Source organism: Sturnira hondurensis, unplaced genomic scaffold (assembly GCF_014824575.4).
Source record: "Sturnira hondurensis isolate 20B ecotype Veracruz unplaced genomic scaffold, ASM1482457v3 Scaffold0006713, whole genome shotgun sequence".
Taxonomy (NCBI): Eukaryota; Metazoa; Chordata; class Mammalia; order Chiroptera; family Phyllostomidae; genus Sturnira; species Sturnira hondurensis.
The window spans coordinates 3,101,469-3,126,448 of NW_028079344.1; the positions used below are offsets into that span (position 1 = coordinate 3,101,469).

The following is a 24,980-nucleotide window of genomic DNA, read 5'->3' on the forward strand; positions in this document are numbered from 1 at the left end:
CAAGAGAGATAGACAATGCACTGTGGATATACACAGTAGAAGTGGATGTATTTCAAAATAGTCATGTTATGTGAAAGGAGCCAGAAAAAAAGATTCAGCTTACATAAAATTATAGAAAATGTAAACTAACCTTTAATGACAGGAAGAAGATAAGTGATTGCCTAGGGTCCTGGGTGTGAACAAGGAGATGAGGGAGGGGGAGATGACAAAGAGACCTGAGGACATTTTCAGGGGACAGGGTGCTGGTTTTGTTCATTGTTTTGATTGTAGTGGTTTCACAGGTCTGTCTATTTGTCCAAACTTGTCAAATTGTATACTTTTATACTATTTAAATATGTTCAGTTAATGGTATGTCAGTTATACCATCACAAACCTATTAAAAAGAGCACATACAATGCTTTATTATTTCATTAATACCTAAAGCGTTTATTTGGCAATAGGCTGCTTCCAATAAAGAATCGTCTGTTCATGGTTTTGTTTTTTTTTTTTTTAGATTTTATTTATTTATCTTTAGAGAGGAAGGGAAGGAGAGAAGGAGAGAAACATCGATGTATGGTTGCCCCTCGTGAGTCCCCTGCTGGGAACTGGCCTGCAACCCAGGCATGTGCCCTGACTGGGAATCGAACCACGATCGTGTGGTTCGCAGGCCTGAGCTCAGTCCACTGAGCTACATCAGCCAGGGCTGTTCATGTATTATGTGTGGTTGAACCTTGACTCTAAATCACCAATGCCACTAAATCTGGGCAGTTACAAAAGACCTGCAGTCCTGTCTACAGTCATCACAAACCTGCTGTACACATCACTACTTGTATAGAGAAAATGTTTCCCACGTGTGCAGTTGACATAAATTAATCAATTGAGGTGTTTATTAAAAGGGTTGAGTTTACTTCCAATGCCTTCAGACAGGAGTATTAAACTCATTTTCACTGGGGAACACATCAGCCTCGCAGTTGCCTGCAAAGGGCTGAACTAATTTTAGGACTGTGTAAATGTAAGGAGTAGTTACTCCTTAACTGTTAAGAAGTTGAAATTACATTGGCCCTTCAAAGGCAATCGCCAGGCTGATGCGGCCCCAGTGAAAGTGCGTCAGGCACCCTTGTCCTAAGGAAGATCACACAGCTACACTTGCTGTTGACTCGCAGTTCACTGAAGAATGTAATCACACCATCTGTGAGCAGTTACACACGTGTTGGCTTCATAGAAAAGAAAACCTAAGGAACCTTGACTTAAATAGGTAGGAGTATATTTTAGTCACAAAATAGGTAAACTCTTGGTAGGTAGACCAAGGCTGGTACAACTCAATACAGTGCCAACTTTAGCATGAACTTCTAACATTTTTCTTCACGCTGCCACCTTAGTGTGCGGCTTTAATCCTTACATTTACCAGGTGGTCAGCAGAGTATGGAGACCATGTTGGTGTTTCTACGAGGAACATGTGCCAACTGACTGTCCATTATTATTAGAAGACGTAATTCTGGAAAACCTGCGCAGTAGAATTTCTCCTATTGTTCGTGGAATCACTGTTAGTTACACCTTTATTTTAGTTGCCTGAATCTCATTCATTTAAGTTAAATAAGCTTCTTGGGTTATTTTTGTTTACCCTGTCCTCAACTTTTTTGAATTTTGAATTTATTCCTGGAGTTCTGAACTACAAGAATTTGCCTTTTATTTCATTAATTTTGGTCCCAACTCAGTGAGTACTTTCCGTCAAAGAACTGTTTTCTGTTCAAGTTAGGAGTTGTCTTCTGTTCTGTTGTCATCCGTTCCCCATTTTCTGTGTGCCATCCTATGGAACACATGTCGAATGGTGGTTGCTTTGCTCAAATTGGATTTTAACATCTTCTATATTTGTTATCATGTTAGTTTACTTTGTGTTCTAGATTTCTTTGACATTATGTTCCAAATTAGTAATTTTTTTGGTCATTAATGTATTATTTTTTCAGCTTGCCTCACACTTTTTGTAGATGTTAGCAAACTTACTCTTCTTTCCCAAGAACAAATTTTTCTCTCTGATGTATCAGTTAGTATAGCCATAGGTTCTTGATTCATTACACTGATCCATAAATCACTGTGAGGAAAATAATTCAATTATTTTTAAGGAATCAAATTATTATAATGTGTTTTTTATTGAGCTATAATATAAAAACAACAAATGCATACATTTTAGGTGTATAATTCACTTAGTTTTAACACATGTTTGCACCTGTGTAACCACAGTCAGCCAAAATGTAGAACATTCCTGTCACCGCAGAAATTTCTCTGAGACCCTTTCTGATCTACTCCTGTGGAGGCGAGCCCTGTTGTGATTTCTTAACACCTTACATTGGTTTCACCTTTCATATAAATGGAATTATAAATATAATATTCACTTTTGAATTTGGCTTATTTTAGCCATAATATTTTTTGATTTATCTATTGTATTATAAGTTTGGTACTTTTATTATGATTATTATTTCATTGCATAAATATACTATATTGGTATATTTATATGACTATAACAATATACTATACAGTGGACATTTGGATTGTTTCCAGGTTTAAACATTTATAAGTAATGCTTCTATGAATACCCATGTAATATTAAAATTGTATATTCTTATTTCTCTTGGGTAAAGATACATATTATTGGTAAACACAGATACCCACAGCCCCGTGATTTGTAGCTCTTAAACTCAACAAGGACTAATTTAATAGACAAATTGAAAATAACTAAATTATATCTTTAGAAAAAAAGCATCTACAGGCAGAAACAACAAATACTGGTTTGTTTTCTAATGTGTATCGAAGTGAAGGGTGTTACCAACTCAAACCTGGTCCTTGTGGGTGAGTTCACAAAGAACAACAATAGACTAGCATTTAAATATTTTCAGTAATTCAGTAATAAGATATTAATCTTTAGTTTTTTATGGTTATTTTTCAAGTGGAAACATCTTGTGGGGAGAGCACATTAGCTTTTGGGTTGTGAGGCAGTAAGTAATGCAAACAATGAAACGTCTGCCCGAGAGAGAGCAGAGCCTGGGCAGCAAAGTGCCCCTCTCCCCTTGGGTGGCAGCAGTATCCTCAGTGCAGGGACAGCTTCTTGCCAAGACTGTGATCATTACGTGTCGTCTTCTCCTGGTCAGCTCCCAGTCCCTCCCCTGTAGTCCTGTTGACCAGAATCCTGTCACAGCAGGAAGGTGAGGTGGTCCACCACAGACACCACCTGTGAAGACAAAGGGTGGAGAGTGTTCCACAGGCAGAAGATACCAGCACACTTTCAGGTGCAACTGCAGCTGCCCAGGCCCCTAGAGTTCTTTGCAGTTACTAGTTTAGGATTGGTTAGTGTAGGAAATGGCTGTGTTTTTCCCCTGTAATAGATCAGTTTTCCCAAAAGGTCAAAGTTGTTGGTTGTATGTTCTTGTGAGTGGGGTACACTTACATGTAAGTTGCATGGAGGAAACAGGTAGGTTAGTAAACACTCCCCCAATACAAAGCACTGAAGGGGATGAAGAACTCTAACTACTTCCAGTCCAGGCTAATACTGTTTTTCAGTCTCCCCTCCATGTCATTTTTTCTCTCCTCCTAAGTTCCCTCTCTATGAGATCACGATACTCATCTAAAAACCGACACACCTCCAAAGCAATTAGTTCATTTTATGTAGACTGTATTTTGTGATTTTTTCCTAGGGTTATGTTAATGTTTACATATTTAAGGGAGAGAAATCTACTTGGCTCCTCTTTCGTAGACATTTTTAATTATTCACCTGCAGCCCTTTCCTGCTCTGTGTACAATCTGTTATTTGTTTTTCTCTTCCCTTCCTACAAGTTTCCTTTAAAACTTTTTTAAAGTTCTGCTTTTAGGTAGAGGTTTTTATTTTACCAAACCAATTCTATTTGTTTTTTATCTAGAAATTTCTATCAGTTGATCTGCTACAGAATTCTTTACTGGTTTAAAGTACTATTCAAAATTTGTTTCTTTTTTTTAAGGAATGTGTTTTCTACCATTTTTAGTGGTTTGGGTTGGGAGGAAATACAGTGATTGTCAATTCACCATCTTGACTTATTTTTTTTGCTAGTTCTTATGCTTTCTTTCTTTAAAAATGTTTCTGTTCATTTTATAAAGTAATACATACTGTCTATAGAAAATTTAGAAAATATGGTCAAGCAAGGTGAATGATAGCTTTTTAAAAGACAAAATAGTGTGTATTTTCATAAGTATAAGTTGTACTCAGTTTTGTTACAGGTTCCATTAGTAAAGGAAAGAATATTTATGTCTTAAATTTCAGTAAAGCTGTTGTACACTGAAGCAAAAATTTCTTAGTTCCAGCTCAACTTGGTACTATTACTACTGAATTCTAAACTCCAAAAAAGTTAGTTTTAGGGTCTGTTAAAAAAATAAGGTTAAATGAATTAAGTCGATATTTGGCGGCATCTAATAGAAAATTAGAAGTTGCTTTGCTTCTCATTAGGAGACATGGCCCACATCTGACAGAGCGGCTCCGTGATGACCCTTAGCCTGGGTCCGGCCACATTCAGTTTCTCTCTGGCATTCTCTCCTGTGGTCGTCATCCCTGTTCATACAGGGTGCACGGCAGTTCTAGGCTTTCCTCTGTGTGATGTCGTGAGCATGCGGCAGCGGACCTTGTTCTAATTGCTCAGGAAAGCCTTAGCTTTTCTGGAAGGGCTGTCGATAAAATTACTCTGGTACCTCATTGGCCACACTTGTCACATGATCACTCTTAGCTGCAAAAAACTTGGAGATCAAATTCTTTAGTTCAATACCTACATCTTCGGAATGAAAATCAAGGTATTATTAAGGAAAATGGCCTTTGTGGCAGGCACTGGCAGTGTTTGCCACAGTGGCCACTGTCAGAAGCTGTTTAGGTGGCTCACAATGATGATCTCTGGGGGGCTGATACAGTGGTTTGGGCCCAGGCAGTCACAGCTTCATAGGTTTCCACACATACCTAAATAAGTACACGCGGCAGAGTACACAAACACTTTAGAAAGTACTTGCCTGAATAATAATGGTGCTTTCATTTCTCCATTTAGCCAGACGATGCTTCTCTCAACAGTACTACTTTCTCAGATGGGTCCCAGGATGAAGGGAAGTTCGCACTTCCCAGGAGTGGCTCTGTGGTAAGTCATTTCATGCCAGCATAATTGCATGTCAGGGCAAATTTGCAAGGTCAAGGGAAAAAGAAGCAGTTTCTTCAAAACGGATAAAAACGTGAACTAAGAGTGCCAGAGTATTCCTACTTTATGTCTCCCAATAGACCCACCAACCTTGTAATAATTAGGAAGGAGACCCAAAACTGAGGAATGAATAGGTTTCAATTTAAAAGAGGACTTCATAAATTAATACCACCACAGCCATAAACCAAGGATGTTCTTTATGTGTATCAAACAGGGAGGAATTTGCCAGCTTTGGTCCTTTTAGCTGAGTTCACACACATGATCTGGACCATTCTCCCATCTTGACCCAAAGTCCCTTTACCTGCAGAATAAGTTAAAACCCCTCATCCTGATATTTAATAGTGTCTGTACTAAGGAAGTTTTCCACTATTGCCTACATCCCCAGCCTTAGCTCCCAGGACTCACTCGTGCAAACCCTCCACTCTGTACAGAGTCACTTACTTAGATGGGAGTAACAGAACCTGTACTTTTCTTCGCTAAAACTCCCCTCTCCCTACCCTCATTGGGGATCCCCATGTGGTGACTCTGCGGGTGCTCTGTCAGGTGGCAGTATAATGGACCAGAGGGATTCTGTTAGATGGGGTAGTGGTTCCCTGATAACAAGCTGATGGACAGCAAGTAGCACTCAGACAGGAGGGGCACATTCAGATGGCCCTGCAGGGCAGTAGGTTTCTCCTCCTTGTCTGTTCTGAGGCACAGTACAGTTGACATTCCCATGCATATCACGCTCCCAGTATATCCCCATTGTTCGGGGAGATAATGCTGTTAGCTCCATGAAAATCAATTTTTCTGTTTTTAGATGGTTGGTTATGGAATTGATTTGTTTTGTTGCACATTGATCGCATAAGAAGTAAAATACTCTGAGTGACTTTTGTCAATGAGTGACTTATCAATAGTACTACACGTGTTGGCATAGATAGGCTAAGAATTACCCACAATGTCTGAACAAGTGGCTATAAATTCAGCCCTTACTTTCTCATTTAACACCATGTATTGGAATGCAAATGAGTGACTACGTCTCAAATAATGACCTCCGATCCGCCCTACTTTTTAAAGTAAGTTATTCATATACTCTGATAAGTACTGGAACTGAGTAGTTAGCTATAATAGACCTTATTAACTATAATAGATCTTATTAACTATAATAGACCTTAACACAATTGTGCTGTACTCCTGTGACTGGGGATCCTGCTTAGGATCCTTTATTTTCTGCCTCAGCAGGTGGTAGCCATGTGCCCAAGACTTAAATATTAGCCTCAAGTTCATGACCTTCTCCCCCTCTACATGCCCATCACTGAGACTTGTGGATTTTATTATGTTAAGGAGTTCTAGCACATGTCTATTCCCTTTTTTTCCTACAACTACTTCCTTAGTACAGACATTTACCATCATCTTTCTGTACTGCTGAAATAGCCCCTTAAGTCATCCGCTGGACTTTAGTTTGCATCCTCAAACTCATCTTTCTGATAGCTGCAGGTCCTGCTTAAATTCCACAGCCATTCCTCCCCACCTTCCTGACGCAGTCTGACACTTCATCTGCCTCCCTAGCTGGCTTTCCCACCCCAGGCATTTGGTTCCAGACACACGCCAAGAAGAAATGGGACTGGGATGTTTGCACAGTTGAGTGGAAAAAGTCAGTTGGACGGGCCTTGTTTTTGAGGCTTTTCCATGGCACTTTCAACATGGCTAGTTCAACGTTTTCTCCGATCAAGCATCCTGGGATCCAGTCTATAAATCCAATATTGCATGTCTTGTGCATAATTGTTCTAAAGCATCTTATTTTGTGTAGTATGTGTATCAGATTAGTGCACATTGCCATACAGGTAAAAAGAAAATCTACGTATAAATAGGGCACCCAAGTATCTAAGTGTCATACCAACTAAAACACCCAATAAACCTTAAACAAAAAAAGACTGATGCTAGTCATGTTTTTTTCATTTCTTTATTCTGTTTTTCTGTTAGTTTCTACATATCATTGGTTGCTTAATTCATTTATTTATTCATTCATTCATTTAACATATTTTTACTGAGCACATGTTGTCTGCAAATAGGCTTTTTGAAAATATGAGAGCATAAGAGAAATAAATGATCTTTTATGAGAATTATAGAGTTTCCTGGGGTAAGTTAATTACTCAGATTTTGGGTTTATTTTCCTCTTGTTTTTGGGAAACTGACTGAATACTGATAATGACATAAATAAAATTTCAGCAAAACCATCTAAAAAAAAATCTCATTGGCACCAGTCTCCAACATGACTGATTTTGGTTTGTTATTCAGAATATCTCTACTTAGAAATGTTAAGCAAATAGGTTATTGCTAGACTAGGCCACAGATGCCAACTTAACCCTTAATGCACCTGTATTGAAAATCGTTCTAAAACATCTAGAGGTAAACACTGTAGAACTGGGAGGTAAATACATTTTGCTCCCCCTGCTGCTTGGTTGTAGGAGCTGTGAGCACCCTAGTTTTGCTCCCCAGTCTCTTCTAGATGGTGGAATTTCTTGTAACTCAGTGAGGTGGTGGCAAGGGCTTCAGAGGTCCTGGGCAGGACCTCTGTAAAGGTAAATCTCACCTGCCTCAATAAATTCCCAGGGACCTTTTATTGTCATCTCCAAGACTTCAGAGACTAATGATAGTTTGCCACATTGGAATTTATGCTATGGAATTGTATAGAGGAGGTTACCTCACTTCACCTTCTCCAAAGGGATAACTCTGGCTTGACCAATACTGTTTCAGCCTGTCATCTTTTCTACACATCTGAAGTGAACCTTTACAATATGTGAAATCCCTATAAATGTGGGGTCTATTTTAATTACTGTGACTCTGTAGTTTAATTTTAAATTTGTTATAAGGTCACTGTCATTATTCTGCATTGAAATGTTCTTTGGTCTTCTCAGAAATCTTTTCTTTCAAATGAGCTTAGAATAAAACTATTACTTCCCATTATAAAATCTTCTTAGGATTCCTCTGAGAATTTTATTGAATTTAAAGATTAATGTCAGGGAAAGAATTCACATCTTAAAATACTGAGTTTCCTCATTTAGAAAAAATGATTGTGTCTTTCCATTTATATCATCTATCCTTCAAAAAAACGTTATAATTTTCTTACATTTTTTTTCTTATACATCTTTTTACTGGTTAATTATTCAGCATGTAATAGTTTTTGTTCATATTTTAAATGGTAGTGTATTTATGATTTCATCTAGTTTATACTTGTATGTAAGAAAAGTAATTATTTTGTTTTTGTACAAAAGTATCTCTTACAGTTTCCTTTCTGAAAAAAAAATTTACTTCTGAGAATTTTTCATTTTATTTTATAATTTTTACAGTTATCTGAAGTAATGAAAGTTTTATTTACTCAATTTATCTTCTTTTTCTTATTGACTGATTGTAATCACTTATAACACTGAATGATAATTTGGAGATCTTTAGATTAAAGTTTTTAATTTTCCTGTGAATTCTAATTTTCATCACTAAGTAGAATATTTATTCTAGGTTTCTGAGCCTCATGGTTGCTTTTATAAGGAATGAAGTTTGAATTATATTAAGTGATTTTCATCATCTATTAAAATGAATATATTATTTTTATTATTTAAGCAATTACTTCAGGAAAATTAGTGATAGGTTTTTCTAATATTGAACTATAATTCTGTTGCTCATATATACCCCACTTATCATGTTGTTACTCTTTTATCACACTACAGGATTTGCTACTATTTTAGCATTTTTAACCACTAGTCTGATAAGTAGTGTGTGTGTGTTTGTGTGTGTGTGTCATTTCTATTGTTGTTACCAGAACTGTACTCATCTTAGTACAAATAGATTGAGCACTTTGAATATTTTTCAGTAATTTGGAGCCATTTATTAAACATGGTATAAATCTGTAAAATCTATTATATATAAATTTCTGTAATAATGTGTTTATGAAATATCCAGGGCAATGCATTGTTGTAGGCATAATGCTTTGGTTAATTTTTCAATTGATGTAGTTTGGGGGTTATAGTTCCTTCAGTCCCAACTTGTATGAATTTGGGTAATATATATTGTAGCAAAGTATCCAGTTTATTTACAGTTTTAATATATGTTGTTACATATACATAAATGTATACACACAGTTCTTTAGGTATATCGTTTTTAAATTTCCTGTGAAGGTAGCTGTTTTTTCTTTATGTTTGCATAATTTGTGGTTTTTAAAAATTTTGAGAAGTCACTACATTAATTAAGTCTACTTTTTTCTCTTATTGATTTATTTAATTATTAATTTTTTGTCTACTTTTAGGTCTACTTAGATAATTTTTTTCTTCTCTCAGCTTATAAGCATCTTATTTATATATAATCTTTCTCATTTGCATTTAAGTTTAAGAATCTCTGAGTCCTTTGGGCATTGTCATGGATTTTTGGAATTTAATGTACCCATTGCTTTTAACATTTAGTTTATAATTTTAAGTGTTATTTAATTTTGGATCCAAGAGGTTGTTGGGATTCCTTTATAAATTTACATTTGGATAGGTTTTGTAATTGTTATTTTTTAATTCAAAATGTATTGCACCTTTGTCAGTGAGTGTGGCAATCCATTCAAGTTCTTCTCTGAGGAATTTGGCACAGCTGTTGCAAAGCAAAGGTCAGTCAGTCCTGATTTCAGTGCAAAAGCGGAAGGTGGGGAACCACATTATCTGCATTGACTCCAGCGCAGGCAGCTTTAGTACATAGAGTTACAACACATAGTTCTAGGATATAATCTCACACCAGGAGGGCAAAACCAGGCAGCCACTCCGGAGGGTCAGAAACATCTCCTGAGTCAGTGAATTTCTCCTGTAAGTAATGAACAGGAAAACTGTATGGCGTTTCTCTAATGTGAAGGAAGTATCAGATAGTCAAATCTAGTTTTAAGAGAGCTCAAGCAGGTAGTGCAAACCTTCTATAATTTGGAATTTAAAATAATAATCCCCCCTACTTTACTCTCCTATCCCAGTGCAGTTTGATTTGAACAGCAGAGCGAGCTTTGGTGGCTGAAAATGTTGCCGTTCTTTGCCATTTAAAGCCTCTTGTAGGTGGACCCACAGATAAACAGTAGGAGCTGTTATGGCCAAGCCAGGAGAGTTGGTTTTAAATGGGAGTGGCATTTATGCTTTAAATAAATTAAAATCACTAGTAAATTTTTGAAATTACTGGTGTTATTATGTTTAATGAGTAAATAGATGTTTTAAACTGTCAATGCCATATGATTTCACTGATCCGTGGAATCTAATGAACAAACCGCACTAACAGGTAGAATAGAGACAGACTCACTGATAGAGAGCAGGATGACAGCAAAGTGGGGGAGGGGAGGAGATAGGGCGATTGAGAAAAAAGGAAAAAGGACTCATGGACATGGACAACGGAATGGTGACTGAGGAGTGGGGTAGGGTGAGTGGGGTGTAAGGGGACTAAGTAGTAATGGGGAAAAAGTACAATGAAAAAAAAAAACCTGAATACCAAGCACCTAGCCTTTTTTCTCAATCTGCTTCAAAACTCCAAGTCCATTTACTGTCTTGCTTTTTCACTTTCACCTTGCCATTCCTCTGCTTTAACACATGCATGTCTTTTGTTTTTGTTCTGCTTTGTTTTAACCCTTGTGACTCTAAATCCCAACTCCTTACCTGTCTTTCAAAGCCTTCAGTAATTTGAACAGATCATCTTGACTAACGTCTCTCACATTTTTTAACATTTTGCCTCAACTCCTGGCAAACTAGTTTCTCCATGATCCCTTGTAGCTGAAATGCTGCAATTTATACTTCCACATCTGGCCTGAATGCCTTTGCCCATCTCCTCTGCCTTAGTACGTCCTTTTCGTCTTCCCTTGAGTTCCAGGGCCAGTTCGACCACCTCTTCAGTAAGACTTTCTGGGCCACATGTTCCTCTCCAATGCTCTCTCTGCTTATGTTTGTGTTGTGGAAATTCCCTCTTACCAGTGGATTTATTATCTTTAAATAATGTTGCATAAATGTTACTCTGTTTTCCTCATTATAAATAGTCAAGAGCAAGGAACACAATTTAAACTTCTGCTTCCCAAACAAAGTCCCAGAATAATTTACAAAGTGTAGGCATTTATTCAGCCCAATAGTCTAGCTTCTCCACTTTACAGAGTAAGGAATTAACATTTAGTAGGCTAGAGTATCCTAAACTCTCAACCATCAACAAGCCCCACATCAATGTCTTTCAATTTTTTAGTGTTCTGTCTCATTGGGGGACCACACTTGGAATTATTTCCAAGTTTGATAAAACATTTCTTCTTTGGAAGACTTGAGGAAACCTGAAAATGGTCCACATCTTTAGGATTTTAGTGTATGAGTAATCTTTATCCTTTAGTGTTAGCTTTTAGAGCCACCAAAAATCCGACTAACCAGGAATTTCATGGCCCTAGACCTTTTTGTCTTTTTATTCTTATACCAATTGTGTAGTTAGCCATCTATGTTTTAATAATTTGCATGGCTGTGCATTCACATGCTGTTTACATAGTATGTTGTGTCATCACCTTTGAATTAAATAGGAAAAAAAGATTGCAGGCTCAGAATTTGAGACTCTCTTGTGTAATCCGTAGCACAACAAAGCATCTTTTGTGAAGCAGGTGTTAAGAAATTGCTAAATAAATGTGAGAATAAGATTTTCTTGCTCACACACATAATGTGAGGTAATCACCACATTAAAGTTTTATTCATAGAAATGGTAAGATTTGTGTGTCAATTTTTCTATTAGTATCCATCCACCTGGAGCAGTGACTTGCTTCACAGGGCTCTACAAAGGCACGCCCTCAGGGTCTGATAGTGTTGCGGAGTGCGCAGTGCTTTGGTAGGGTCTCAGTGGAGAAGGTGGCAAATTTATTCAGAGGGGAAACAACTAGAAAACATACCTAACTTTTTGGCAGATGTTATAACTATTTTATAGTAAATGAATTAATATGTTAATGTATTAATAGTAGCTAACTTACATAGTTCTGTATACCAGATATTGTTTCATGTGATTTCATGTCATTTAAAGTTCATAATAACTCTCTGAAATATGTTCTGCTATCATCTTCACTTTACAGAGTAGGAGACTAAGCAATAGAGACTTTAGTAACTTGGTGAAAGTTACAGAGGAAGTGGTAAAGCCAGGACTAAAATTCAAGCAGCGTGGCCTCACATTGCTTTTACTGACCACCTGGCTGTCTCATGACTTAGAGTTTGTGAACAAGATGTGTGACCGGGCACGTCAAGAATAACAAGTACACTGATTGTCAAACTATGTTACATCAGCATTGTGCTTTCAATATGTTAGAAAACACATGAGCAACAAATATTTAAGAGCTAAGAATATTTAAGAGCTAAGTGCTTACTTTGACCTTCACTTAGTTCTCTTTGGAGATAACTGTGTGGGCTGTATAGGTCTGAATTGAATGAAGAAACAAAGGAAGTTAGATACAGACTCTTTATGAAATCAAGAATTGCTTCTAATTCTTTTATACTAGCAAATAGAAATCAGGTTGAAATGTAGAATAGACTGTATTTACAGTAATTGTTTTGTGTTTCTCTTCCCTTGTTTCAGTCTATCCTTGAGACTATTCCAGATGTACCAGTTCATTCCAATGGATCGGCAGAGCCTGGACAGGCAATTCAGAACGCAGTGAGTGGTGAGTGATCCACATTCCTGTTGACCTTGAGCTATGTCTTCTCACTTCTGTGCTGGTGCTCAATGAAATGAGCAGTGAATTTCTGAAAGGGGAATGTAAGTGTGTTATTCTCCCCATACCAATTCCATCACTAAAGCAGGCACTCCCTCCACCTCCAGGCACCCTGCTCTGCCACACCAGACAAAATTAATAGAGCCAAACGGGAAGCAGAATCTGTCCCTCCTTTGCTGCCACCAGATCACATAGGAACTACTCACTCGGGTAGTGTCTTTGAGTTGGGTCCTCTCGCACGGGTCATCTGCTCAATAGCTGCAAGCAAGCCGACAAGTAGGCCACACCCCAGCAGCAGCAACATTGGGTTTAGATGGGCTTAATTTTAATATCATAAAATATATGGAAATATCCCATGTTTGGGCTTTCCTCTAGTTATACTCAATGCCTTTCATGAGACATAAAAATCTAAAATGGAAAACATCACATTAAATGGGAATCTGTTTAGAGAATGATTACAGAAATGTGTTGGTGGGGGAGTCGGATGACACTATTACTGTTGAACTGAAATCATTCGGGCTGAATTGATGTCTTTCCTCACATGCAAACATTCTAATGTGCTTCTGAATGGACTCGTAAATAGTTTGTGCTTACTTTACAGTAAATGGTATTGATTGATTAAATGGCATATTAAATGTTTTATATCTTTTTTAATTAGATGATGATTATCTGGAAAAGAACATTCCACCGGAAGCTGAAGAGCTGTCCTTTGAAGTATCTTACTCAGAAATGGTTACAGAGGCTCCAAAAAGAAATAAATTTAAGAAGTCAGATTTTAAAAAAGAAGACTATGTTTTAACTGTAAGTAAAACCCTTCATCCTTATTCCACTAGCTTCCTGTCACTTCTCCATGGCACAAACTAGGATTTTTTATCCTCACCTGAGGACATTTTTTTTTATTGTTTTCAAAGAGAGAGGAAGGGAGGGAGAGAAACAATGTGAGGGAGAAACATCAATTGGTTGCCTTCCCAGACAGATCCCAACCAGGGATCAAACCCGCAACATTTTGGCAATGGGATGATGCTCCAGGGCACAAATGAGGATGTCAGAAAAATTTCTTGGTGTGTGCCCAAAGGATGGGGAGAGGCCGGACAGCAGTGACTCGTAGCACCCGGGAGCACCTGCTGTGCAGTGCGCACAGCCTGCCTGGCTGTTGCTGGCAGCCCTGGGATGAGGAAGAGTTGTAAGGGTGTATGCGTGAACATCACTGCGTAGATGAAATAGGATTCCCACCTGGCTTGTGTGCTTTCATGCACTTCATATCCTTACTTATAGGTCAGTGCAGACTCTAACTGTATTATCTGCTTGTGCTTCTAGAAGCACGATTCAGAAGAGAGTATTGCAGAAAGTCAGTCCTAACAAGGAATGAAGGCTTATAGAATAGGTACTAAAATTAATCAAAAATAAATCGAAGAATTTATATTATTATTATGGAGGAGCAAGTAGTGCTACATGCGCCATTATCTGGAAAGCCTTATATATATATATATATATATATATATATATATAGTATGTATTAAAACATATGTAATTTATTATACATTGTGTATATATATATGACATTATATCCTGAAAGCCCAATACAGAAACTATTACATTAATCTATTTGCAACTCAATAAATGCACTTGTGGAGTTGGTGATATGGAGCCCTAAGTATTCTGTGCTGATCAGCAGGCAGCATGATGAGCAGGGCCAGGTCAGTTCAGAGCCAAAGGCAATAGGCAGAGTCTGCCCCAGAGAGCCTGGCCATTCCCAGACAAACATCTCATGACGGAGAAGAAGAGGGCAGAACAAGAACTGTAAGATTCACTGAGTGCCTTCTGTGGGCCTAACACTGTACAAGGTATTCAGTTATAATTATCCCTATGATTGGTCCCATTTTTCAGCTGAGGAAACCGAGGCCCAGAGAAACTAAGTGCTCCCTCTTGGTTCCTAAGCAGCCTCTATGATGGAGGGCACAGTGGCATTCTGGACTGAGAGGAAATCCAGTGGGACTCTGGTTTCCAGGGGTGCCCCTCTGAGTCTTGTGAGAGAGCTGTCCAAGTGAGCACGCTGGCCCCCAGAGCCCTCATCCAAGTGTATGTTTCCTCCTGAGTTTTGGCTCACCTAGGGTACAGAGCAGCCTCCCTCTTGTGATGAACTTTGTGTGAGGTTTAGCATGGGGTAGTTGCTTAATAAGGGATTGTGGTGGTTGTTTATATTGTTATGTGTTATTGTCGTATGAAGGCTTGGTGTTATTGTTATATTTCAGAAGATGGAATAACTAAGTACTTAGTAGCACAAGTTATACCCCAAACCACATCCTACCTTTTGTTATTTAACTTTTAAATACTGCAAGTTCTAAGGAACAATTGTTGGATGGAAGGATGAATGAATGAATGAATTGGTGGATGGTTTTAAAACTCCATGGAAGCTCTAATTTAAGGAACTCCTAGGGAAAATGTGTATTTAAAGCTTTGTAATTTAAATCAGTATTATGGTTTTCTACTTCAGCATGTTTTTAGTACCATATTTTGCTGTTTCCTGTGACAGCAAAATATTTGTTATCTAGTATATACTGACTATGTATATACATATAAAACTTACTCTGTACTTATTATATAATTATATGTTAATTATATAATATTTACACTTCATTATCATTACTGTATTTTTCAGACTATAAGATAAACTTCCCCCCCCAAATTTGGGAGGAAAAGGGGGGTATGTCTCATAGTCAGTTATTAAATATTTACCACATTTTTTGCTTCAAATTTTTTTTCCTATTTTTCTCCTCTAAAACTTAGGTGCATCTTATGGTCCGAAAAATACAATACATGTAATACCTGCAGTGGTACTTACAGGTTAACAAGAACAATCTCTTGGTTTTAAAAGGTCTTCTTATAGTCTTCACAATATTTCTAGATCATTGAAGGTTTTTTTGTTGTTTTAATGTATTTTTCTTTCTAGTATGGAAATAGAGCATGTAATAATATCTTTGTCTTTAAAATGACAGTAGATTATTTGGTGCTTTCTATGCATTTTCCTTTTTAAGACTATTTAGAATCATCTAAAATTGATTTTTAAGGTAGAATACCTACTGTCTCAACAAGCATGTGCAATCAGTTTCAACTGGGAAATTACTTACAGTCTTTCAAACTGTTCAGAAGAGAATACACGGTGCCTGATTTAAGGACTATAGTCCAAAACAAAAAATACGCTGAAATCACCCTGAGCATACATAGGAGGAGTGCTGTGTGTAACTGTCCCACCTGTAACCATGGTGTGTGCATGTCATGTGGTGCCTGGGGTGTTTGCTGTTGACAGTCCAGGATGGTTCTTAGAAAAAGCAGTTTTTATGTTGTGTTGCAAATGTTATAGTATATTCAAGCCACTACTTTACTTCAAATTTAGCATAGTAGTAACCTGCAAATATTCTAAAAATCATATGTATAATCTTTGATGATTCAGCATGTGCCTCGGATTTTTTAAAAATTATTATTGTTTGCAAATAGCATGTCTTGTATAGATTTAGAATGTCCAGGTAGCATTTGAATGAAGGTATAATACTTTTCTTAAATAATAAATATTCTTAATATGTATTTTAGAAATTTATTGTTCAGAAAACCAGATTTGGCCTAACGGAAGCAGGAGACCTTTCTGCTGAAGACATGAAGAAAATTCGCCACCTGTCTCTGATTGAACTGACAGCCTTCTTTGATGCCTTTGGAATTCCACTGAAGAGAAACAAAACAGAGAAAGTAAAAGGAAGAGGTAATTAAGAGGACTGATTTCTTCTGATTTTAACACTTTGACACACTGGAATATGATACCACTTTTCTCATTCTTTTTTGTTTTCAACTATTTTACAATGAAGACAATGGGATTTTCGGAGTTCCACTTACAGTCCTACTAGACAGTGACCGAAAGAAGGACCCTGGAGTAAAAGTTCCCCTTGTATTACAAAAAGTGAGTAGAATATAAGTGAATGGGGAATTAATAGAACTTTGTGCTTGTAATTTGCTATTTGTAAAGTTGTTAATGAATTTTTCTTTAGCTTTAAAGATGCTAAGGCAAGCCCTGTTAGGGCTCAGGCCCTTGGTGATTTTCTGTTTTATTCCATGGAGTCCCATTCATCCCACAAGTACTTGGACCTATTGGCCTTGCTGTGAACTCTTGGAGCCTGTTACATTGCTTGACCACAAAGCATAAAGTGATGAATACATGGCTTCCTTTGGTTATATCTTTTTCCAATATTTTTAAAAAATATTATCTCTGGTGACTTCTGGCCAAGATGGAAGTATAGGTAGATACATTTTGCCTCCTCACACAATTAAAAGAAGGGCAATAACAAATTTAAAAACAAAAAATAACCAGAACTGCCAGAAAATCAAACTGTCTGTAAGTCCAATGACCAAGGAATTAAAGAAGAAGCATTTGCCCAGACTGGTAGGAGGGGCAGAGACAGACAGCTAAGGTGGAGAGGACTGGCAGGCAGCAAGGTGTTGGCTGGAGGACCGGGGCAGGAAGACTGGGGCAGGTGAGGCAGAGGCTGGAGGATCAGGCAAGGTGGTGACTGGCAGAGTGGGTGGTCCCACATTTGCTTGCGGATAAACTGGGAGGAACAACTGGGGAGTGAGACAGATTGCGCAACCTAAGGTTCCAGCACTGGGAAATAAAGCCTCAAAATCTCTGGCTGTAAAAACCTGTGAGGGTTGCAGCAGTGGGAGAACCTCCCAGCTTCATAGGATAGTTCGCTGGAGAGACCCACAGGGTCCTAGGATGTATATAAACCCATCTGTCCAGGAATCAGCACCAGAAGGGCCCAATTTGCTTGTGGGTAGTGAGTAAGGTGATTGAAAGCCAGCCAAGAGCTGAGCGAGCTGCATTGTTGCTTCCCTGACATCTCTCCCCCCATACAGTGTCACAACGCAGCCAAGTGGGTTGCCCCACCCTGGTAAACACCTAAGGTTCCACCCCTTACTAGTAACAGGTGCACAGAGAAAAAATAATGGCCCAAATGAAAGAACAGATCAAAGCTCCAAAAACAGAAGTAAGTAATGAAGAGATAGCCAATCCATCTGATACATGATTCAAAATTGGTGGTAATCAGGATTTTCACAGAAATGGTTGAGTATGGTCGCAAACTGGAGGAAAAAGTGACAGCTATGCAAAGTGAAATCATGGAAAATATACAGGGGACCTACAGTAAAGGGAAAGAAGCTGGGACTCAAACTATTTGGACCAGAATGAAGTAATAAGCATTCAACCAGAACAGAATGAAGAAACAAGAATTCAGAAAAAATGAGGAGAGGCTTAGTAACCTCTGGGATGAGTTTAAATGTTCCAACATAGAAATCATAGGGGTGCCAGAAGGAGAAGAGGAAGAAGAGCAAGAGCAAGACATTGAAAATTTATTTAAAAAAATAATGAAGGAGAACTTCCTCAGTCTGGCAAAGGAAATAGACTTCCAGGAAGTCCAGGAAGCTCAGAGAGTCCCAAAGAAGTTGGACCCAAGGAAGCACACACCAAGGCACATCATAATTGCATTAACCAAGATGAAAGATAAGGAAAGAATCTTAGAAGTAGCCAGAGAAAAGGAGGCAGTAACCTACAAAGGAGTTCCCATAAGACTATCAGCTGATTTCTCAAAAGAAACCTTGCAGGCAAGAAGGGGCTGGAAAGAAGTATCCAAGGTCATGAAAGACAAAGACCTACATCCAAGATTGTTCTATCCAGTGAAGCTTTCATTTAGAATGGAAGGGCAGCTAACGTGCTTCCCAGATAAGGTCAAGTTAAAGCGGTTCATCATCACCAAGCCCTTATTGTATGAAATATAAAAGAGACTTAAGAAAAAGCAGATCAAAAATATGAACAGTAAAATGCCAACAAACTCACAACTATCAACAACTGAACCTGAATGCAAAAACTAAGCAAATAACTAGAACAGGAACAGAACTACAGGAATGGAGATCACATGGAGGCTTATCAGCAGGGAGGGTCAGGTGAAAGGTACAGGGAATAAGAAGCATAAAAGGTGGGTAGAAAATAGAAAGGGGGAGATTAAGAATAGTATAGGAAATGTAGAAGCCAAAGAATTTATATGTATAACTCATGGACATGAACTAAGGGAAGGGTAATGCTGGTGGGAGGAGGGTGCAGGGTGGAAGGAAATAAAGGGGAGAAAAACTGGGAGAACTATAACAGCATAACCAATAAAATATATTTTTAAAAATGAAAATGATTTTTGGACAAAAATATTTGTACATATGTATGTGTGTATATTAGATTATTATGTCTGAGATAAAAGATGACCATTAATTATGAGTAGTGTATTTACTGATCGTGCAAGTATTTGCTAAGATATATCATAGGTTTAGTGTTTCAAAATGTGTGTTTGTAATCATTTAAATTAGTTTTCCAAACAACACTTACTAAAGTATAAAAATCAGCTTGTTATGGTAGTCTTTTAGGTATGACTAGAAAAATAGGAAGAGTTAGACAAAGAAGAATTTTGGTTTGGGAAGTTTTGAAAGTGATATTATTTGAACTATCATATGCTAGTATCTATCATTGGTGAATGGCACATGTGCTTTAAATTGCTTTTTTTTATACCCAACAGTTTACACCAATTTACCAGAGTATGCATTTATTTAACAGTGAAGTCAATGGCACAATTAAAATTGAAAGCCCTAAACCCAAATCCTGTTGAACTTTAAGTCATTTTTAAGTGATTTGTGAAAATAGTGATTGAGGAAACATACATTATTCACAGTAATAATTCTCCATCTCTTCACTATCTTTCTAAATTTTGCTACTAATACCTCAAGTTGAGCTACTCCTCAAATCAGGTGATTAATTGGTTGCCAATGGGAGAAGGGAGGAAGGCAGAGGATGCCGGCGACGTGCCAGCCAGTGTATGTGTGGGGCCTGTCTGTAAGGCGCCTCTCCTGCTCAGGCCTATGCCAGTGCCCTCCAATCCTGTCACATTTCGTCAGCACTGAGCAGCCCGAGGAGGTTGGTGTTACCATCTCCTTCTACTGATGAGACAACTGAGACATAGTAAAGTAAGGTAGCTTACCCAAGAACATACAGCTAGCAAGAGGTAGATATGAAAAGGAACACAGTATATAATCAAGGTCAAAGTCCATGGTGACTCTAAGATTTTCTTTTCCATTCCTGTATTAGAACCAGAATTATGCCCTTTGTCCTCTGTGTACAGGACAGAGTTTGAAGACAATGAATAAAAATCCAAGACGGAGAAGATTCAGTAGATGAATTTATAGTTTTGTAAGTGCAGAAGCCTTAGCAAAGGACATAGCAAATGGAAGGTGCACAGTAAATGATAGTTCAACTAAATTCAGGTTTATAATACATTAGCAACTCAATAAATGTCTGCTATTATTCCTACGGATGTTAAGTGTTCTTCACTTAAGACAACCTGAGATATTACCTTTCTGCTCCTATGGGACAGTCTTTTCTTGTGAGTTTCTTCCTCCTCAATATCTATTTCTCTCCATACCTCCAAGAACTACCCTAGTTTCAGGCACCATCACATCTTGTAGAGAAAATAGCAGAGACTGTACATCTGCTCTTGTGTGGAGTCGGGCAAGTATGCATCTTTACCCTGCCTCAGTCTCCTCAGCAGGGGAATGAGGATTCTACTGGAGCCTTCCTCTATGGAGTATTGTGAGTGTTTAAATGAGTTGATCGACGTAGAGTAGTGAGAACAGTGTCTGACACACAAAATGTACACGATCAGTGTTAGTAGATGATGATGACGACGATGATTAGTATTTGAATGCTATCATCATCACCCCGAGAGTTCACAGGAGCTATAAACGTTTATAATTTCTACCTCCTTGGTCATATTTGTAGAGTTCCTATAGTTTCTTAGCCAGAGCAGTTGCAAGAATTGAGAGTGAATTTAGAATTTTTTCTTACTGGTCAGTCTGCAGAAAGTGATGTAGTAATCACCTCCTAAAACAGTTACCAGGCAGCATACCTGAGTGGCGAAGAGCATGGGCTTCAGTGAGTCCGTGCCATTCCGTTTATGGTCGACCTTGGGAGAGTGGTGTAACGCCTCCCTGTCTCCATTTCCTCACGGGGTGGTTGCAAACACCGAACACGGTGTTCCGGTGCCAAGCATGTATAATGCTTAGTAGTTTATCATTTGTTGTCATTGACAGTATTATTTTACTATTTGTCATTGTATTGGAGGTATTTATTTTTGTAATGTATCATTGCTTTCTAGTTTTTTGAGAAAGTTGAGGAATCGGGTCTGGAATCTGAAGGAATTTTTCGACTTTCAGGATGTACTGCCAAAGTCAAGGTAACAAACGTTTTCTCTCTTCCTAGTTGGAGATCTAAGCTAGCCAGACCCAGTTCACACAAGCATCAGATGTTGAGTCCTCTATTGTTGTTTTGATACTATCGCTCCCTGCCTACTTTTCCTCTGTACCTATATTAGGTGTTGTTCCATCATCCTGAGTCGTGTATCCTTTTAAACAAACAGCAATAGCACACCAACGGCGATGAGATGGCACATCAATTCACCGTCAAAACTGCCGCTTGTCTTTAGTTTGAAAAGTTGCAAAGTCCCATCACTCTTCAGGGGCTTAAACACTTCAGTTTGCTGTGTTTCTCTCAGTCATGGAATTCATTAAGCCAACTATTATGTGAGCCCTGATTTCCATTACCAATTACTTTATATTCAGAAATATTCTTTGGCTCTCCTTAATGAAATTCTTTATAAGAATTTATAGGATGGCCATAACTGCGACAGTGCCCAGCAGCTCTAAACCCAAATTCCATTTAAAGTAATGTTAGTTCCTACATATAAAAGCACCCATGCAATGCGAATTCTTTTACTTTGCTTTCTTACTTACATAGGGTGGCAAACTCTATCATTCAGTAAGGGAAAAGAGTCATTAGAAAAGCACAGCTTTTCTCATGAATGTCCAGGAAAACATACTACTTCACCCAGCAGTGGGCAAACACAGTGAAGAACTCCTGCCTGCCTGCCCTGGGATCACTCTCTGGCTGGCGGGCATGGAAACATGAGCGTTTTAAATGACGAATCCCTCAGAAGAAAGTCTCGGGGAGAGGGAAAAGTGAACCTGCTTCTGTTTAGAACTAGTAAAAGGAAATGTATAGAGGTGAAAAAGCATCTCTTCATTAATTCGTTTTTGTACGTGTTTTGAGAAAGTCTGTGAGCAGTCTCCGAGTTTTTATATAGAAATCTGACAAGATGTGTTTCTAAGTGGAAACTGAGAATAAATAGGCTGTGTCTATTGGAAGTTCCAGAAAGCAGATTCTGGGGAGAAGTTAGGAAAAGAGGGTTCTTGGAGGATGGTGCTTCTGAGAGGTAAGGGATGGAGGTGAGGACTGAGCAGGCTGAGCCTCAGGCCACAACACGGATCTGACAGTTCATCCTGTCCCATGAAGCAGCCCTGTGCAGAGCGCCAGTGGACACCAGGCTCAGTCACTGCTGGGGCTTTCTATGGGGGAGGGGCTGAGGCGGGTCAGGAGGTCCTAACAGTGGGGAGTCAGTTACCTGGATTGTTTTAGATGATTGGTAAGTTCTTTGTGAAAGGCGGTCAGAGCCGTGCACCATACTTTGCCAGTAGTAGTAAGGACTAAGGTGTGTGGGCAACTCGTGACTTCCCAGGGGGTAGAGATCACTAGATACTGGCACAGGTTCTCTTGGAAGGTGGGAAATCCCTAGTGGCTCCTTAAGATGTATACTTTCTAAATGGAATCTGCTTTAGTCTCAGGTTCTCACAGGTATGGTTGTTGTAGACGGCTGAACAAACATACCAGTCTGAGAATGAGGGTAACGCTATTTTCGGTTAAACCTTTGGTTACATCTGTAGAGTCAGAGAATCATAATGAAGTAAAAAAAATTGTTTTTTTCTTGAAGAGAATTAGAACTGTCTCCCTCTAACCATTTCTTCAGAATCGGAGAGCTCTATTTGAACACATTCTTGCTAGCTCCTATTTGTGCGTGCGTGTGTGAGAGAGACACACAGAGAGACAGTAAGAAAAGTGTAATGCATGTGATTTGAAGTTCTCTTCTTAAATAACCAAAATGAGAACACATTCATTACATGATGTTTCTTGCACGAACTTTAACATCATAGCATACACTGCTTTTCTTTAGCTAATCTTTGACTGGAAAATGCTGATTAAAGGCTAATACCTCCTTCAAAGCATCCTTACTGGCACGTGCATTTCTAGGTCACATTTGGTTAGAAGTCCCTTTTCTCCTCGCATCAGTTCTATGTAGTTTCAGCCTATTTATTTCATCTCTGATTAGTCCAAAAAAATGTAATCCAGATGTCTTCATGGTTTGAGCTCCAGGAAAGCCAATGTGAAAAAAATCTGGGCCAGTGAACAAAAACTAGAATATTGCAGTTAGTAAGGCACTGTAACTTGATATATTAAAGGGGTCTTTATTTCTCTCCTTGTACAAACTTGAAACTATTTTGTTGTGCTTTCATCTGTTAGGCTGTTTTTTTCTGGGAATATGCATGGGGGAAGACCATTAACAAAAACCACTGTACTTCTTCTCTAATTGTGCCAGGTGGGTGACACTAATGTGTTGTGAACAGGACAGCCAAGTCTTAGGCTTTCAGGGCCTGGGAAGACTAACAGGAACGTGCTGCTAGGGGAAGCTGCGAGTTTGAGCCTCCCAGGGTCCACAGCAGCTGAGCCTGTTCCTGGATTTAAGGCCTCAGATTATTTGGAACCAATTTCATACTTTGGTTTCCACGATGTTTCCCCCCAAATGACAGAAATTTGAGCCAAACACTGGGGAATATATTTTAGGGAAGAATGCCGACTGTTGACATGTAAGATTTTCTTTTTTGACTCACAGAATTATTCTGAAGCTTCTCTAAATGTTTTATAATTAGTGACATGCTCTGCTGGTTTTCCTTCCTGAACTGATTTTTGAAGCTGAAGCCATTGTTACAAATGGAAACAGACTGTCTATTTGCCAGAGGAGATTTAAGGACATGGCTCTGACCCTTGCGTAGAGTCCACATGAACACTGGATGGAAAACATGACTTCTCTAACCTTTAAATGCTACCTGCCTTTGGCAAGGTAAATGCAACACCAGATTTATATGGTTTCACATTCAGGTCCACAGAAATATCAGCTCTGTTCCCCTGTGCCACAGTCTGTTCTGGTTTAAACCAATAGAAGAGACTCTTCCTCTCAGTTTTGTTTTACACTGGCCATCCAGACGAGACAACATGATATTATTACCCAAATATCCATAACCACACACACATGTGTTTCCCCTAGTAATAAAACTACAGGCTATAATGGAGAAGGGAGACATCCCAGCCGCTGGCATTTACCGAGCACTTACTGTGTGGCAGGCCCTGCCCCCTGAGCTTTATGTTGTATCATCGACTCAATCTCTTTGAGGTCATGTTAATATTCCTATTACACAGTGAGAAACTGGAGACACCAGCCATGCCACCAGTCAGTTGTGGAATTGGGGTAAAACCTAAAGAATCTGTTTCTAGAGCCTGCTCTCCACACTGGAGCCACATTGCCCTTCAGGTGACTGGGCACCACTGCCGGCCGGAGTGGTGTCCACCTTCGTGTGGGAAGCTTCCTGCGGCAGGGGTACGTAGGGAATGGATTTGAATTATTCTGCCCTCGCTGGCGCTTCCTGCTCATTTGGACACCATTTCTCCTTTGCTTTACAGCAGTGGTGCCAAGTGATGGAGGAAAAATGTTTTTCTCCTCCTGGGTTTCCTGTGACAACACTTCCATTGGCCCACCACTCCAGCTTGTGGTCTGAGATGAGCTGTTGGACTGTTGCTTCTCCCTCTGAGTCTCACGTTCAATTAGTCACTGATTTTTTTTTCTTTTTATCTTTTAACCTCCTACACCCATTTCTCCCCTCCTTCAACACCCTTGTCTTTGGCAACCACCAGTCGGTATCTATGAGCTTTTTGTGATGTCACAATAAAAGTGAGACCATATAGTAATTAGTAATTGACTTTCTCTATCTGACTTATTTCACTTAGCATAATGCCTTCTAGGTCTATCCATGTGATTGCAAATAGCACAATTTCATTCTTTTAAAAGATGACTGAATTATATATA

The 24,980-nt window shown here is 38.7% G+C and overlaps 1 protein-coding gene across 6 annotated transcripts in view; it reads left to right on the forward strand.

Annotated features, from left to right (window-relative positions):
- The window catches only part of ARHGAP28 (Rho GTPase activating protein 28), a 218,749-nt gene that overhangs the window by 151,503 nt on the left and 42,266 nt on the right, over nucleotides 1-24,980 (forward strand). For all 6 annotated transcript variants that reach the window (XM_037050327.1, XM_037050328.1, XM_037050329.1 and 3 more), the window contains 6 exons: nucleotides 5,031-5,117; nucleotides 12,738-12,822; nucleotides 13,532-13,674; nucleotides 16,462-16,627; nucleotides 16,731-16,822; nucleotides 21,108-21,185. In XM_037050327.1, the coding sequence (XP_036906222.1) occupies nucleotides 5,031-5,117; nucleotides 12,738-12,822; nucleotides 13,532-13,674; nucleotides 16,462-16,627; nucleotides 16,731-16,822; nucleotides 21,108-21,185 (651 nt within the window). The remainder of the gene's footprint in view (nucleotides 1-5,030; nucleotides 5,118-12,737; nucleotides 12,823-13,531; nucleotides 13,675-16,461; nucleotides 16,628-16,730; nucleotides 16,823-21,107; nucleotides 21,186-24,980) is intronic.